At 43.3% G+C, this 17,566-nt stretch overlaps 1 protein-coding gene across 4 annotated transcripts in view; it reads left to right on the forward strand.

Annotated features, from left to right (window-relative positions):
* The window catches only part of BMPER (BMP binding endothelial regulator), a 177,140-nt gene that overhangs the window by 42,453 nt on the left and 117,121 nt on the right, over positions 1–17,566 (forward strand). For 3 of the 4 annotated variants that reach the window (XM_053409549.1, XM_053409547.1, XM_053409550.1), the window contains 3 exons: positions 9,167–9,249; positions 12,336–12,426; positions 13,936–14,018. In XM_053409549.1, coding sequence (XP_053265524.1) covers positions 9,167–9,249; positions 12,336–12,426; positions 13,936–14,018 — 257 coding nt within the window. The remainder of the gene's footprint in view (positions 1–9,166; positions 9,250–12,335; positions 12,427–13,935; positions 14,019–17,566) is intronic. The other variant, XM_053409548.1, reaches the window with a different exon arrangement.

Here is a 17,566-nt window from a genome sequence, read left to right on the forward strand (position 1 = left end):
TTTAAAAAATATGTAAACTGAAATTGCATACATTTAAAATTTAATAATGGGACTCACCTGATTGTTAATATCGTCTGTATTCATATACCTTTAATATCTCTGGGTATTGGTTGCTCCCGTTTATTGATTGGGTCCTAAGCATCACACAACATTGAAATTACCGTATTTTTTGCTCTATAAGACTCACTTTTTCCCTCTTAAAAAGTAAGGGGAAATGTGTGTGCGTCTTATGGAGCGAATGCAGGCTGCGCAGCTATCCCAGAAGCCAGAACAGCAAGAGGGATTTCTGCTTTCACTGTGCAGCGATCCCTCTTGCTGTTCTGGCTTCTGAGATTCAGAATATTTTTTTTCTTGTTTTCCTCCTCCAAAAACTAGGTGCATCTTGTGGTCTGGTGCGTCTTATAGAGCGAAAAATACGGTTTGTCCTGCTAATCAGATGCTTCATATGTTCAACTTACTATATATCTCCTTTTTTAATTGAAAGCATTTATATCTTGCTTGTATTATGCAACCCAAAAGAGGTTGGTATAATCCATCAATGACTCAATTATATTATGGTTTTTGCCAGTTCTGGGTGTTTCCATGTAGCTATGTGTTCCCATTCTTCAGTGTAGTTGTGGTGGGTTTACAAGAGGGGTGGCCTTCTGGATGTTGTTGAACAACAAATCCCACCATCCTTGGTCATTGGGCACACTGACTGAGGCCGCTGGGAATTGTAGTAAGCAACATCTGGAGAGCCTTAGATTAGCCACTCCTGGTCTAGGGTTAGATTTCCTTCTTTGGTTTCATTCTTTGCCTTTGGGGTAACTGATTAAAACTGCCAAGGATGTCTCATAATTACAGCCAGAGTATCAAGGCTGGGAAGGGAATTTAGCTACAAAACAGAGGAATTCATGTGGTTTTGGAGCACCTCACATACCTAGAGCAATTACAGTGTGGCAGGCTTTCTGTAAGCAGTCGTTCATCCAGCCAGTCACTAAGGAAGACAGCTACTTTTACAAAATAATCTAAATCAGCTATGTTCTAGATGCTGAACTACAGACAGCGCTATTATCAGTAGAAGGGATTTGACATATCTGTAGATTTTTTCACTATGGCTGGCGAAAGCAAAAGTTGCAGCTTTGTTAGTGGCCTTAGACATCACCTGGTCTTCTTTAGATTCCTCTTTGAATACCTTCTTTAGCATGACTTTGAAAACATGGGTAGATGCACAGACGCCCATTAGGCAATGCATTCTGTTGTCATACTGTATTGTAGCAAGGACTCACTTAACCAAGATTACCCCTGAAACCTGTTTTCAATACAAGGCTTATCCCTTGTGCAAGAGTATGTGAAGTAACCATTCTGAAAGAGTTGCTTAAGCATGTGGAGAGTGAAATGTTCTTGGTGGTGGAGCAACCACAACCAGCCCAGACAGATTGAGATGTCTGGAAAAGGCTTCTAGTTGTGGCACATGATTTCCAGGGAGTCATAGGTCATACCAGACCTCCTTTTTAGAAATACGGGCCTCATGGGGTTGGATCCAGACTAAACTGCTCTTAGGCCCCATTGAAATCAATGTGAAAAGTTAGTACAGTAATGACTGATATTAAGTCCCAAAGGTTTCAGCAGGAACTGAGTGCAACTAACTAAGCCCTTAGTATTGAATTGCTTTCCTAACAGGAAAACACTATTTGTGCAGACCTTTATGTAATTCTATAGAAAGAGTTAAATCATGAATTTTTGCCTCGTTTCTCCTACAGTTGTAGCAGTAGGGCAAAACATGCCTTTTCCCTTCTCTCATTTATTCAATATATTTAATCAAAACATATGAGATCACGGATTGTTATAGAAATGGATTTGGCAGTCTTTCCTTATTTAGTTGGACGGAGATATGTCATTTTAATTTGGGTCTGTCTCCATCTATAACAATATGTATTTGCTTTCTGAATAAGTGTTTGTTATTAGTGGTTTGGAGATGGATAAGGTACGTTTATGATAACTGTGAGCCCTACTCTGTTCTTGTTCCCAATGCACACCTCCCATTGATGTCAATATGAGTGCAGGGCAAAGATCACACCCTAGATCTGTAGAAGGATGACTTTGGAAGTGGTCTCTGGTTATCTAATCCAATGCCTTCTTTGGCAGGATCACCACAGATAAGAATGCCTAGTCTTTGTCCAAGGGCAACCACCATGGTGTCAAGTGATAGTTTAGGATCACAACCATTTCCTTTCACTCACTGCGCGATAGCATTTTACTAGTTGTTTCTCTTCCCAGAGGTGGCCCAGGGACTTCCCACAGGGGAGTGTTGGCAAATTCACTAAACTACAATCTCCAGGATTCTTTAGCAACAGCTAAACTGATATAAAGGGGACGCGGGTGGCGCTGTGGGTTAAACCACAGAGCCTAGGGCTTGCCGATCAGAAGGTCGGCGGTTCGAATCCCCACGATGGGGTGAGCTCCCGTTGCTTGGTCCCTGCTCCTGCCAACCTAGCAGTTCGAAAGCACGTCAAAGTGCAAGTAGATAAATAGGTACTGCTCCGGTGGGGAGGTAAACGGCGTTTCCGTGTGCTGCTCTGGTTTTGCCAGATGCGGCTTAGTCATGCTGGCCACATGACCCGGAAGCTGTACACCAGCTCCCTTGGCCAATAAAGCGAGATGAGCGCCGCAACCCCAGAGTCGGCCACGACTGGACCTAATGGTCAGGGGTCCCTTTACCTTTAACTTTAAACTGATATAAAATCAGCATGCTTATCGTGCGAATATACCTTCACAATGTCTGTGGCATGCCCCTAAAAAACAACAACTCCTAAGTTTTGATTAATGTGACATTTGCCTTTGAATGGAATTTTTATAATTTCTCTACATGGAGAAAGTTAGGGTAAATTCACATTGCCTTTCTGCATTTCAAGCCACATTTGCACAGAGCTGTTTGCATCAGAGAGAGGGCAGTGATGTTTTCACTGGATGCACATGAATTTATTGGGCCCCTCTTTGGCAACCCCCATAGAATGCCTACTCATTAAGCTGTCACCTGCATTTGCGTTCTCACCTGCACCTGCTGATGACCGTTAGTCTATGTTCACATTACGACTTATTCTGCTTCCAGTTGTCTATGATCAGATCGGAGCTGGTTTGAGCAAACCCCCCACATCCAACAGCAGTTTTTGTCAAGAAACTGCAGGATCGAAATGGATTGTGACTAATGCCATGTGAACGCAATGCCAAAAATTAGCAGTGGGAACACACTGGATGCTGTATAAGCTGTAATGTGAACAACTTCCACCTGGAAACCTATGTCCCCACTGTGGAAGGACGTGTGGATCCAGAACTGGCCTCCACAGTCACTTATGGACTCACTGTTAAGACCGTGTTCATGGAAGACCATCTTACTCAGCTATGAGTGATCGCCAAAGAATAAAAGAAGAATGTGAACATACCCATAAATACTTTATGTGTACACATATTGTCCTGCAGGTGTGGCTTACACCAATATTCAGTCACTGCTTTAGTGACAGCAAGTGAGAAGAATGAGCAGGCCATGTGGCAACGCAGGAGGTGGGTTCTGGTAAGGGCAGGTGAATCTTCCTCTTTTAATAGTTAACTGCTGTAAGAGAAGCTGGCATTTAACTTTAATTCAGAAAGAATCATAGAATCATAGAATCATAGAATCATAGAGTTGGAAGAGACCACAAGGGCCATCGAGTCCAACCCCCTGCCAAGCAGGAAACACCATCAGAGCACTCCTGACATATGGTTGTCAAGCCTCTGCTTAAAGACCTCCAAAGAAGGAGACTCCACCACACTCCTTGGCAGCAAATTCCACTGTCGAACAGCTCTTACTGTCAGGAAGTTCTTCCTAATGTTTAGGTGGAATCTTCTTTCTTGTAGTTTGGATCCATTGCTCCGTGTCCGCTTCTCTGGAGCAGCAGAAAACAATCTTTCTCCCTCCTCTATGTGACATCCTTTTATATATTTGAACATGGCTATCATATCACCCCTTAACCTCCTCTTCTCCAGGCTAAACATGCCCAGCTCCCTTAGCCGTTCCTCATAAGGCATCGTTTCCAGGCCTTTGACCATTTTGGTTGCCCTCCTCTGGACACGTTCCAGTTTGTCAATGTCCTTCTTGAACTGTGGTGCCCAGAACTGGACACAGTACTCCAGGTGAGGTCTGACCAGAGCAGAATACAGTGGCACTATTACTTCCCTTGATCTAGATGCTATACTCCTATTGATGCAGCCCAGAATTGCATTGGCTTTTTTAGCTGCCGCGTCACACTGTTGGCTCATGTCAAGTTTGTGGTCAACCAAGACTCCTAGATCCTTTTCACATGTAGTGCTCTCAAGCCAGGTGTCACCCATCTTGTATTTGTGCCTCTCATTTTTTTTGCCCAAGTGCAATACTTTACATTTCTCCCTGTTAAAATTCATCTTGTTTGTTTTGGCCCAGTTCTCTAATCTGTCAAGGTCATTTTGAAGTGTGTTCCTGTCCTCTGGGGTGTTAGCCACCCCTCCCAGTTTGGTGTCATCTGCAAATTTGATCAGGATGCCCTTGAGTCCATCATCCAAGTCGTTGATAAAGATGTTGAATAAGACCGGGCCCAAGACAGAACCCTGTGGCACCCCACTAGTCACTCTTCTCCAGGATGAAGAGGAACCATTGATGAGCACCCTTTGGGTTCGGTCAGAAAGAGGTGTGTTAAGTCGTGGGTGAAAATATCAGAAGACACAGCAATTCTTCAAACAGCTCTTGTTTATTCACAGGCCAGGACAGAACTGAACTGAAGGGTTCAGTCAGCCTGCTTATATAGAGCTCCAGTACCACGTAACTGTATCAACTTTCTAAAACTATCCAATCACTGAACGTCACTTTCGATCCCTTATTTGCATAACTATCTACAGTATCCCCCTGCTGGCCCAGGGTGAGAACTTCAGTACATAACAAGGTGTATCTCGTCTATAAGAAGTTTGGGTAACTTTCCACAGTTCTGCATAGCCGTGTACTCCTCCTTCTTTTCAAATGCCATTAGTTCTCTATTTCTGTCATGCACATATATTGTTGTTGTTTTTTTGCTGCTGGTGATGATTAACCATCCATTCAATGCATGCACAGTTGAAATATACCCATTTTTCCCCCTCCGATGAGCATGCTTGAGTACCAATTCCAAGTGCCATGGGAGGGGTAGCGTATTAAGACATGCAACCTCAATATATGCCAACTCCATCTAAAAGGTGGAGGGGGGCTTTTAAAGCACCTTGCACCCCAATTCTCCGCACCCCCATCTCCCAGCTTTGAGAACTAACTGAGACTAGTACTAGATTGCTAGCTGAGATAATCAGAGAAGCCAACTTGAAAGATTATTCCTTGAGCACAGTTGCTTTTATCTTTACAAGTTAATAAATCATGTTGTTCCTTAAAAAAATAAAAAATAAATAAATAAATCAGAAGTTTGCTTTTTTATAGAGGAAGCAGCACAGCAGTATCTACTTCCCCTTTCACGAAAGTTTTCATCCGGCATGGAACTTTAAGGCTGCTTCAGCATGGTGCAGTTGACTAGTAAGCAGTCCTTGAATGGTGAGGCATTCATTCACAGACTTAACTCACAAAGCAAATGTCTAGGGAGTCCAGTTTTTGTTCAGGTAGTGCAAATATTGCAGCGCTCCTGTGCTCCCAGTTTGGCTGAGTATAGAAACACACACACACACACACACCATAGCTGTCAACTGACAGATTTGAAAATAAGGGACCAGCAGCCTCAAAAATAAGGGTTCAGCAGTCAAAATAAGGGATTTTCCCGGCACAGGTATGTTCAACTTCTGAGCCCCTCTGAGCCAAAGGCAGAAAGCCCAGCCAGCAGCCAAACAAAGCCTCAAGGAAAACCACCGTCACCTCTCCGCTGGGAAGCGCTGAGCAAAGGCAAGTCCCCAGGCAATGCGGCCGATTTGATCGGCACAAGGCATGCAAGCTCCACCCCCCAATCATTCTTAGACTCCTTATTGGGTGAGCAACGCAGCCAAGCAACACAGTTGGAGCCTCCCTCCTCCCTGGCCGGCAGGGAGGGAGGGAGAGGAGCTGCTTCCTTTGAAACCCGGGAAATTAAAGGGACATCATCAATAAGGGACAGCTGCGGGACATGGCGCTGGGATAAGGGACTGTCCCACCAAATAAGGGACGCTTGACAGCTATGACACACACTTCTATCTTGCAATTTGCACAAGTCAGGGGTGGGAGATCTCTGGTCCTCCAGATATTGCTGGACTGCAACACACACCGCAGCCTTAATGTGTGTAGGTTCCTCTTGACCAATGCTGAAATGTAAAGATTTCTTCATGATCCTTCTTTAACCATGATTTTCCAGTGCTGGCCACAGAGGACTGCAACCCTGCAATTTGTAACCAGCTTCAAATTCTGGTTGGTTTATGTGGGAATCTTAGTTAATATCAATGCATGAACCATGTTAAACAGTACGGTGGGAGGTTGGGGGTAGTCTCCTTCCAGTCTGTTAAGGGTTATGTCTGTGCTAGTCCTATTAATGTTAGGTTATTATACTGATTTTGCATCAGTAAAATAATTTAAGAACATTTTGGGGCATGGCCAGGCAGTGCCTTTGATTTTAATATGTTACAAAAATATGCAACAATGCATTTACAGTGGTACCTCTGGTTACATACTTAATTCATTCCTGAGGTCCGTTCTTAACCTGAAACTGTTCTTAACCTGAAGCACCACTTTAGCTAATGGGACCTCCTGCTGCCGCCGCACCGCCGGTGCACGATTTCTGTTCTCATCCTGAAGCAAAGTTCTTAACCCGAGGTACTATTTCTAGGTAAGCGGAGTCTGTAACCTGAAGCGTCTGTAACCCGAGGTACCACTGTACTATCCTCCGTGTATAGAATTTGCAGTTCTTTTAACATGGTCTACATATTAATGTTTATGAAATACAGATGCTTTTTTTAAAGGGGCATTGTTGGGCTGTTTTTATATTTCTGCACTAGTTTGTCTGGACTTTCCTCTGAGGAACAATTTATCAAGAATTAAATATAACATGTCCTTGAATGTTTTTCTCCCTCCTGATGTTTATTTTTCATGCCAAGAGAAACTTTAAAAAAGGAGTAAGGAGCAAAAGAAAAAGAATTAGAAAAATCCACCGTAGGAAAAGGGGATTATGGGGCCAATATACAGTATGTTACCATAATTTTTCCCTCTTGGGAGTATAGGAAACGACCTGCTTATAAAATTCCTGCTAACTTAAAATAAGCAAAAATGCCTGGCGAATTCTTAGTTTTGAAACGACTGTTTTGAATGAAGTCTTTAGGGAAAGAGTGAGCAGCTTATGTAGCAACCTGGTGCATCAATGTGTTTCATAGGCCAAAGTGGGCAAGTCTCATTAATTTATATTGCAATATTAGAAACATGGCAGATTCCACACTACAAGGAGTAATGGGCATCTTTCACTGTTTCTTCAGTATCATTATTTAGAGACATCTGTGCTAAAATGTAATAATAGTTGCCTTTGGAAGACGCTTATATAGGAGCCCTGGCCTTTACTTTCTGATAGTAAGGATTGTTGAATGGACTTCCTCAGAAGTTGCTGGACTCTCCTTTTTTTAATGATGAAAGGAGGTGGCAATACGAGGCAGGAAAATGTTTCTCCCTATGGAATCTGATTTTTTTTAAAAAAAGAATCAATGGTGTTTTTTAAAATGCCCAAGTGTAAGCTGTTCAGAGAACTTTATGTATTGAGGTGGCATACACACATATCATAGGGATGTGGGTGGCGCTGTGGGTTAAACCACAGAGCCAAGGACTTGCCGATCAGAAGGTCGGCAGTTCGAATCCCCGTGACGGGGTGAGCTCCCGTTGCTCGGTCCCTGCTCCTGCCAACCTAGCAGTTCGAAAGCACGTCAAAGTGCAAGTAGATAAATAGGTACCGCTCCGGCAGGGAGGTAAACGGCATTTCCGTGTGCTGCTCTGGTTCGCCAGAAGCAGCTTAGTCATGCTGGCCACATGACCCGGAAGCTGTACGCCAGCTCCCTCGGCCAATAAAGCGAGATGAGCGCCGCAACCCCAGAGTCGGCCAAGACTTGATCGAATGGTCAGGGGTCCCTTTACCCTTTACCTTTACACACATATCATTAATAAAATAAATGAAATGAATTAATGTGAATTTACTGTCTCACTAAAAACAAAAGAAATGTTTGAACTTCATGCTTCTTCTTTTTCCTTAATAAAGTACAATACAGTAGTCTGAAGGTTAGAAGTAAACGCATAGCCGGTACAAATTGACAAAGTGCACTTGAAATGAAAGTGGTTTGGCCTTCTGTGCTGAGCTTTAGGAGTACGTTGGAATGAAGCCCGTGGTTCCTCCTCCCCTTTGATTTAATCCAGAAGGTTTCTTCTCCATCTGGAAGATAAATAGTATGAATGGTCTTAATGCTTGATTATGGTGTAATGAGCAGGATGGAAAGCAAGGCCTTCGCAGATATCTCTGAATGTGAGGAATTCAGTAATTGCTACTTTCCGTGCCAAATATGCTCTGTGCTCAGTCATGTAGCAGGTGGAATTCTACCTGGCTGAATAAACTTGCCAAAGTGGAAGACATTTACCATCAGGCGGCTTTCTGAAGAGTTCTGCATTAAGCGGTTTAAGACAGTACTTCTCTGCGATTGCAACTCTCTTGAACAGAGAACAGGACTGGGAGACGGAATATGAGGCTTGGAAAAATGCACAAGAACGTTCTTGCTGTTTTCATGGGCAATGCCTTTTACTTTAGTAATAACACATTACAAAAATACTACTCCACTTTCCCCTTTAGTCTCCTCATTATCTAATACCTAAAAAGAGGTAATTACTATAGCTCATCCAAACCACCATTGACTCACACCCCTTTCTTTTTCTCTCTGTCTTTTGTGTTAGGGTTAGATATCAGCCAGCCTGCATTTTTTCAGTTGTATTTTCTGAACCATGAGGATGAAAAACTTGCTTTATTTTGTAAGTGGTAACATTTTTGTAGAATGCAAATTGTGCCTCCGATAACAGAATTTCCGTGGAATGCTCTACCTCCAGAACTGTAGAAATTAGACAGCCCTTGAAGGAATGTGGTGGTTTTTAGTGGTTGGGTGTGGATTAGTAAAATAAAAAGAACTGCTCTACTCATTTAATTTTTCATTTTCCTTCTAGGTTGCAGTTTTGAAGGAAAATCATATAACAGCTCACAGTCATGGCAGGTCTCAGACAAACCATGTATCATGAATCAGTGTCAGGTAAGGAATAGAACTCATGGATTTTGTTTTTCTAATCTCAATAAAAAAATCTAAAACTTAAGAGAGGGAAAGATCGTGTTGATTCATAAAGTGAAATTATCATGGGTTGGGAATTAAATGAAGACTCTGGAGGTAAGTAAAGAATAGAAGGCACCATTGGTATATGGGCATTGCTGTATATAGTCAATTGCTCGGACATTTGCCTATGAAAATAGCAAGAAAATGAAGATCTCCCCAAGGAAAGATTCAGGGCCTTCTGTGAAAGCACTTTTAGACAGAGCAATGGATTCAAGATGTTAAAGGAGTGGGGTTCTGAAAGTCTGAAATGTTTATATTAAATATGAAACTAGCCTTAGGCTTCTCTACCCCCAAATTGTAACACGGTATGTATAAATGTTACTTGTCCCAAATTCCGTCTATGTTGTGTGTAGCAGAAGCCAAACAGTATATCTTTAGTACTTGGGCTTTGTTTGAACGTACATTTGGTGCATACAGAACAGTGAAATGCATGCCAGGCTCTCAGGCTTCATTAGATTTAGGTAGGATCCAAAGTGCATATCGGAGGCCAACAAACTGCATCTCAGTCTGGACAAGGCAAAGGGTGGGGTTGCGTGTCTGCCCTGGATGGTGGGTTGTTCAGCCTGTTCTAGGTGAGGTTGCATTTGCCCTAAAGGATCAGTTTTGCAGGCTGGAGGGAGACGTGTCTTCTTGGAACTGGCCTTGTCTTTGGAGGACCAAGTGCCATTGTGGCACGAAGCATGCTTCTCCAGCTAAGGCTAGTGTGCCAGCTGTGACCGCTTCTGGACAGGGAATGTGTGTGAATGAGTTGTGTGGCTATCCATGCTCTGGCAGGATCCTGCTTTCATTACAGGAACACACTGTGTGCGGAGCAGGTTTGGAGGACTGTTTGGACTCAGGGACTGCATTCTTTCATATGAGCCTGCCCATGCATTAAGTTCCACTGCTATCGGAAAATGGTGACCAGGGATATGCCTTTTCTGTGGTGGTTCCTTGGGTTCTCTTTCACCAGGGGCAAGCACTGAATCTCCTGTTTCGTCAATTGAAGAAGGGTTGAGCCCTCACCCTTTTTATTCTCCCAGGCCTTTTATTTCTTTAATTTTAAACTCTGCCTTTTTCTGGCCATGTTCCTGCTCTTTTGTTTGGTTAAAAAATGTGTTTAACTCTGTTGTTGTTGATTTGATTTCATACTGGGAGCCGCTCTGAGAATTTTTATATTGGAGAACAAGATATCAAATATCCATTTTGAAACCTTTTTTTAAAAGGGGGCTAGATCTTGAGGTCAGGAGCTCATGTCACATGAGATGTGTGGCCGTGGCCACAAAAGACAACTGTGCATTTCATCCCCTGTCTGCCATGCCTGTGGTAACATGCCCATATCCTGATCGCACTGAGTCGGGCCTTTCCCTGTCTCCCCATGTAATCATAGGCTGCCACTTGTGGACGAGAAAACCCGCAACACCGTGACATCGGGATATGAATAAGTTGTCCCAGGCATTCTATGGGGAGAGGGAGGAATTAAATGCACACTTGTGGTTTACATGAAATGCAAGGTTGCTCTTGGGGTGTCTAGTTCTTGCCTGAGTATACTTGTCATTTTCAGGGTCCAAATGCAGAAATGGGTCATTCTGCTTCCATTTAAAGCACTCAGATTTGGAATTTGTTTTTAAAAAGTACCTCTCTTTCTCTGTGCTTAGGAATGCAGATAGATCCATCAGAAAAGAGCAACCTGTGCACAGAGATCCTGTCATCCTGTCATTTTATTTACCAGGATTTTGACTTCTGGAGCAAGGAGTGCAGGAAGTGATCATTTACTAGACCCCTATCAGCAGAAGCATCAGAGATAAGAGGCTTCCATTCCACAGGAGGAGAACCTTTTATCTCTTTTCATAAGCCCCTTTCCTCCAAGGAAGTAGGGTGGGAGGAATGTCTTTATCAGGTCTGTTGCAATCAAAGCGTTATTTTAACGTTTCCTGTGTCTTAAAGGCTTTTGAGAAGAGTGGCATCGTTTTTTCCTCTCAAGAAGGTTTCTTGGTTTCCTACCTCATAGTTGAATCTAGCAAGTGGAGTTAGGCAGACTCAAGTACTATTTTACTTTTGGATTAATCTCAGTTTGGACCATTGTACAGAGAGACAACGACAACCGCAGCAACTGTTTTTTTGCAAGGTTTCCCTGAGCACACTCTGAATATCAGATGTGATCTACAACTCATCCCGATTCCAGTCCTTGCCCAGTGGTCCACATTTAATGAACTTCGTAAATAAAAACAAAAACAAAAACACATCATTGAATGCCTTCCATCTCGATCATCAAACAACAGTGCTATTTTTTGAAAATGCAAAAATCCAGCATAAATTGATGTGACAAAGTGTCACCTCAGGTTGGCTAGGCCACTGGGCACTTTAGTGATGCTAAAGTGCACCTCTCGTCTATTTATGAGTATGTATGAATGTTGTCATATAGGAAAGTAATTTTTAAGTGTAGCTACATTACAGAGAGGGACGCGGGTGGTGCTGTGGGTAAAACCTCAGCGCCTAGGACTTGCCGATCGTCAGGTCGGCGGTTTGAATCCCCGCGATGGGGTGAGCTCCCGTTGCTCGGTCCCAGCGCCTGCCAACCTAGCAGTTCGAAAGCACCCCCGGGTGCAAGTAGATAAATAGGGACCGCTTACTAGCGGGAAGGTAAACAGCGTTTCCATGTGCTGCGCTGGCGCTGGCTCGCCAGATGCAGCTTGTCACGCTGGCCACGTGACCCGGAAGTGTCTTCGGACAGCGCTGGCCCCCGGCCTCTTAAGCGAGATGGGCGCGCAACCCCAGAGTCGGAAACGACTGGCCCGTACGGGCAGAGGTACCTTTACCTTTACCTTTTACATTACAGAGATGTGAAGATGTATGTTAAAAATGCCTTAAGATTCTGATCATTCTATTAATTTTTTATCATTATGTCCATTGTGCAAATTGCTTATATAATATGTTATTTATTTCTGTACCTCCCTTCCATGTGTACTCTGTGCTTTACTTTAATTTTTGGATTGTAAATAATTGTTGGTTTGTTGTGCTCTTGACAGGAAGGAGTGATAACAGAATCTGAGATTCACTGCATTGTTCATTGCAAAAACCCTTTGAAGCAGCCAGGAATGTGCTGCCCCACATGTCCAGGTAAGGTTTCAAAGAGACAGTGGTATACAAATCTAAAATGCATTACGTTCTGTGGGTCAGTTTTTAAGGTGGAATACGAGGCTCAGAATCCAGAGCCCTGGTCCATCTAGCTAAGGGCTGTGGTCTCTGACTGCCTGTGAGAAGCCTTCCAGGGCCTTTGTTAGCTCCGACGGTTGGCATTGTTGGGCGCCTGCCACAGCCCACAACCCCGCGGTTGGCTCACTGTGGTGGACTGCTGCTAATTTATGCACTTACTGTTTTATGACTATAGAAAAATCAAACCAATTGCAATAAACAGAATCAAAATCTACCCCTCTCCTCACATCTGTACAAATAAAAGATACGTCTACAGATCCTGCCTCACTGAAAAGAGATCACAAATGCTTGAAAACCCTCTAAAGAGCCAAAAACCTCAGGAAAAAAGGAAACATTTTGCCTCGTGCTTAAATATAGATAAAGATGGGGCCAGGTGAGCTTTCTTGGGGAGAACATTCTATAAGTTTGGAGCCATCCTCTGGACCTCTCATGCAGGGGTCACATGGATGGTGATTGCAGGGTCCAGGTCAGTTCACGTGGGGAGAGGCGGTCCTTGAGGTGTTGTGGTCCTGAGCTGCATAAGACTCTGTGGGTCAGAACTAGCACTTTGAACTGAGCCCGGAAACCTCACTGGTCGCCAATGCAGTTGTGCCATAATTGATATTCTCAGTGAGGCCTCCCCTCCATAGCTGCCAATTCACACACCCCTCCTCTTGCCTTGACAGTGGTTTTATGGGTTGCACTCATAGGAAGAAGAGCAGAAGTGAATAGACAGCTGACACTGGCAATGAGGAGGGAAGCCCACTCATGGAAGGAAGGGTCCACTCAGAACATTGTTCCCAAGCCCCCCACTAAACATGGAGCTGGCACTGGCTATCTCTGTGTTTGCCCCTTTCCTGGCACCACACTTTCCCCCATCCTTGTTGCTGTTAAAACAATAGTTTATGTGCAAAGCAGAAGCAAAGCAGGCATTAATAAAAAAAATTCTTGTCCATGAACAATCTCTACATCACTTCCTCATCTCTAGGGTATCACATTGATTTCTTCTTCAGTGTCCACGATGGCTGTTTGGTTTCCGCATGATATAATCAATACATAATTATGGTACTCAGTTAGGATTACAGAGTTCAATTTTTCTTTTCATGTTTGTTAAAATCCAAATTCCTAAGATGTACAACACATTACTACGAACTTAATGCATTTTAATTAAGTTCCTCGACCTTTGTGGTTATGAAGATAAGATTTAAAATGATAATGTGGTGTGCCCTAAAGGCTTGGAAATGAAGAGGCAATTAAGAGGAATTCCCATATGTGCTCCTGTTATTTTAGATAATGATTTTATCCGAACCTACTATTTGCAAACAGTTTGGGCTACTAGTACTTTTCACACATTGCATTTATATTGCAGCTCAACTGCAAGAGAGATCTTATGCAGATATGAGCCAAACTTATTTTCTCTTTTTTTCCACCCAGGTTGTACATTTGAAGGTAGACATTACCGTGAAGGTGAGGAATTTCAGCCTGAAGGGAACAAATGCATCACGTGTGCTTGTGTTGTAAGTTTTTAACTTTGTATCAATGCACATGATAATATAACAGCATTATATTAAATGAAGTGGAACTCTGATTCTGGTAGCAAAAGCATTACTTGAACATTTGTGGCATAATTTGAGTTTTCTGTTTAGAGCAGACATCGCTTGGTAGATAAAGAACTGAATTCAGTGGTTCAAATTATTGGTTGGTTTAGGAATTCAGGCTTGGCTTTTCCTGGCATAAACGGTATTTGAATATTTGCCAGTTGGCATGTCACCTCTCCTTTCCTCTCCTCTTCTTGCCCCCACCCCATCAGTCAGTTGGTGCTCCATGGAATTGTGTACAACAACAAAAGTTTGTCAAGTCCCATACATGTCAATAGTTGCTTATGATGGTAAAACATTTGTTTTTTTAAAAAATACAGAGTATATTGGAATCATTTGCTTTCTAGAAAGCAGAACCAACTTAATAGTTGACCAACCCTCATATAGTACTTGCTAATTTGAGATTTGGTTCTACACAAGCCTCTGTATTAGGGATGATTCAGTTCTCCAAGGAGTGTGTGTTGCTATACAAACTGGCGTGCTTCCAAGTGGTCAGGCGCCATAAAAAAAAAATTGGAACCATCCAACAGAAAGAACTGGCATAGCTGTGCATGATGTGTGTACCAAATTATGACATGTTAACATACATAACCCAAAAGAGAGATACTGTGTAGCATTACAGGGTGGAATGTATTCATGTCTTATAACACAAAAACTGTTTTTCTCTTCCTTATGAGTGAAACTGTGAGTGAATTTGTTACAAAACCTAGACTAGAATTTGGTAGGGCCAAATTCCTTTTGTTGGCAAGTTGTTTCATGCACGTTAGTTGAGGTGGTGTGTGAAATACCTCTCCACGTGATTGAGGACAGGTTGCCTGGTTATACACCACAGTTGAGATCCTTACTTATATCAAACATACATTTAAAATTTGCTTTACAAATGCAGAAAGTGCAAAAAGTGTGTATAATTGCTTGGGTGATAAAACGCCATTAAAGTCAAGAAAATGACAAGCACAAACAGGATGTAGATTTCAGTCCTATTCCTTACCAGGGAACAACCTCTTGTTGAACTCAACAACACGTACTTTTGAGTAGATGCAGATAGGATTGCACTGTTAAGGTAATAACTGACCAAGCTCAGACTCAGTTGTAGTATGTCCCAGGTATGATGATCTTAAACTTAGATGAACATGCTGTGCACTAATATTTTACTAAGAAGCAGTGGGTCTAGAAGTGATGCACACTTTCAGTCATCAAGTGTGCCTAACTCAGTACTTTGCAGGTTCAGGATCTGAAAACCCCCAGTGAAAAGAACTGAGGAAGTAGTTCTGTGGCAAAAGACCTTGGTGAACTCATGTTGATGGGAGTAGATGGACTAAGTCAATACAAGGCAGCTAGTTTTATATTCCATATTCTACAGTGGTCTGAGATTTCTTGAAATCTGATTTGTTTCATATTATTCCAATTGGTTTGACTTAAGTGCCTTTAGGAGGGTTATCCCTGGGTGATAGCTGGCACAGGCTAAAGAAGAAGCACCCTATAACCCCTTTTTTAATTGGCAGCTTTGCACATGGCACAGACATGTTGTGCAACCTGCAGGATCTGGGCCCCGATGGCTTCAATTAATCATTCAGCACGTTTGGCATAGCTGAAGTCAGATTGGCTGTGCATGCTTGCCTTTGCCTTGGGGTGCAGTTGGCTGTTTCTCTTCTCCAGCGCCTCCTTAACTTCATCAAACAGAAGTTGCACATTGATTAAAATACAATTAATAGGCTGCCAGTTTGTCAGTGTTTCCTTCCCCACCCCTTCCGTTCCTACCCAGAGGACTAGGACTAGGTGTGGGTTAGTGGAAAGAAATCTCTCAGCAAACTGAAGAGCAGTGCAGCCCTCTTCCTCCAAGCCTTCTTCATTCCTGTTTTCTTTACTCCTCCTCATCTGTCTCACCTGCTTATTTGCCTCTGAATAAGGGTCATACCTGTGCAAACTGAACATGAGCTGTGCAGCCATCACGAAGAATTCTTGCAGAAGTTTGCTGCCTGTGCTCTGGAGTGTCCTCCCCACCCAACCCCTTAAAAAAGAGAAGAAGATTGCGGCAGCAAATCTCTTATCGGAGAAGTAGGGCGGATGTCTGTTTTCAGATACCTATCTAGTCATGCGATAGTATGGGAACTGGCTTGTGAGTGATATGCTGCAACATGTGAGGACTTTATTAGATGAAAGGTATTTTTCCCCACCCCTAATTAGATTTCCACTGTGATTTCAGATTGTACTCATTCGGCATGACTCCTGTAAGGGAGGAAGAACCAAAGTGCGGAGGAGGAGGGAGACCAAAGATACATCTCTGCAAGGGTTCCCCTCCCCTTTGGTTTTAGCAATAGGGAGATAGGTGGAAAAACACAAGGCTGTTTAATTTAACTATAAATTCCCATTCCCAGGAATGTCTCTGACAGTCAGAGCTTGGAATAGTACAGCAGCTTAATTAGAATACAGGAGGAAAAATGTTTCTGAAAGCTAAATTCATTTTAATACAGCTGTGACACCTGTTTGCTCACTTGGGGCAAGAAGCTATACGTTCCAGGGGAACAGTGTAAGTGCAAACTGCTCCCAACCCACCTGTGATTTCATCGTTATTTCAGGCATCTTCCATGCTAGGATTAACAGCTAGTTCCTCCCTACGCTCTTGTTCCTTTATACATATTCAGACCACCCGTCCATGTTGCTCGGTATTGACTGCAATGGCTGCAGTGACCCTTCAGAGTTTCAGACATGAGTCTTTCCCAGCTGGGACATTTTGTATGCAAAACGCATGCTCCTTATCCTCCCCTTTCTTTCTGTCTTTTGGCCTTTGTGGGTCAGTGGCTTGGGGGCTAGAAAACAAAGAGGAACCAAGGCGCAAAGGCATTGCTGTTCTACCAGTCCCAGCATTAAAAGGTTAGAGCAGGATCCAGGGTGTAGCTAAGCCTGGACTGCAGGTAAGCCTGCACTCCAACAGCAGTTGATACATCGGCCCGATATGTTAACCATAAAATGAGAAGCCTTCTGCAGTCATTGCCCTCTGAAGAGGGAAGCATGGGTAGAGGGGGGCTGTGGGGACTTGTGTCTTGCGCCACTGATGAAGCCACACAGCTCCTCCTGCCCCTACAACGTATCTGCGGAGACTCTCTGCCCAAATGGAAACCCTGATCGAAATGGCCTGAGGAGAGATTTAGTGCTATGGCAGCCAAGTAAGTGATAACCAGACTTTGGAAAACGACCTCTTACAGCGCTTATGGAGTCTGGTATGTTTTGGTGATGAGAAAACCTGCACACCAAGTTAAGGCGAGCAGAGGTCACAGTACAGAGACGGCTATAGTGGTACCTCTGGTTAAGAACTTAATTCGCTCCGGAGGTCTGTTCTTAACCTGAAACTGTTCTTAACCTGAGGTATCGCTTTAGCTAATGGGGCCTCCTGCTGCCACCGTGCCGCCGGAGCACGATTTCTGTTCTCATCCTGAAGCAAAGTTCTTAACCCGAGGTAATGTTTCTGG

The sequence above is a fragment of the Podarcis raffonei genome, chromosome 12 (assembly GCF_027172205.1).
Source record: "Podarcis raffonei isolate rPodRaf1 chromosome 12, rPodRaf1.pri, whole genome shotgun sequence".
Lineage (NCBI taxonomy): Eukaryota > Metazoa > Chordata > Lepidosauria > Squamata > Lacertidae > Podarcis > Podarcis raffonei.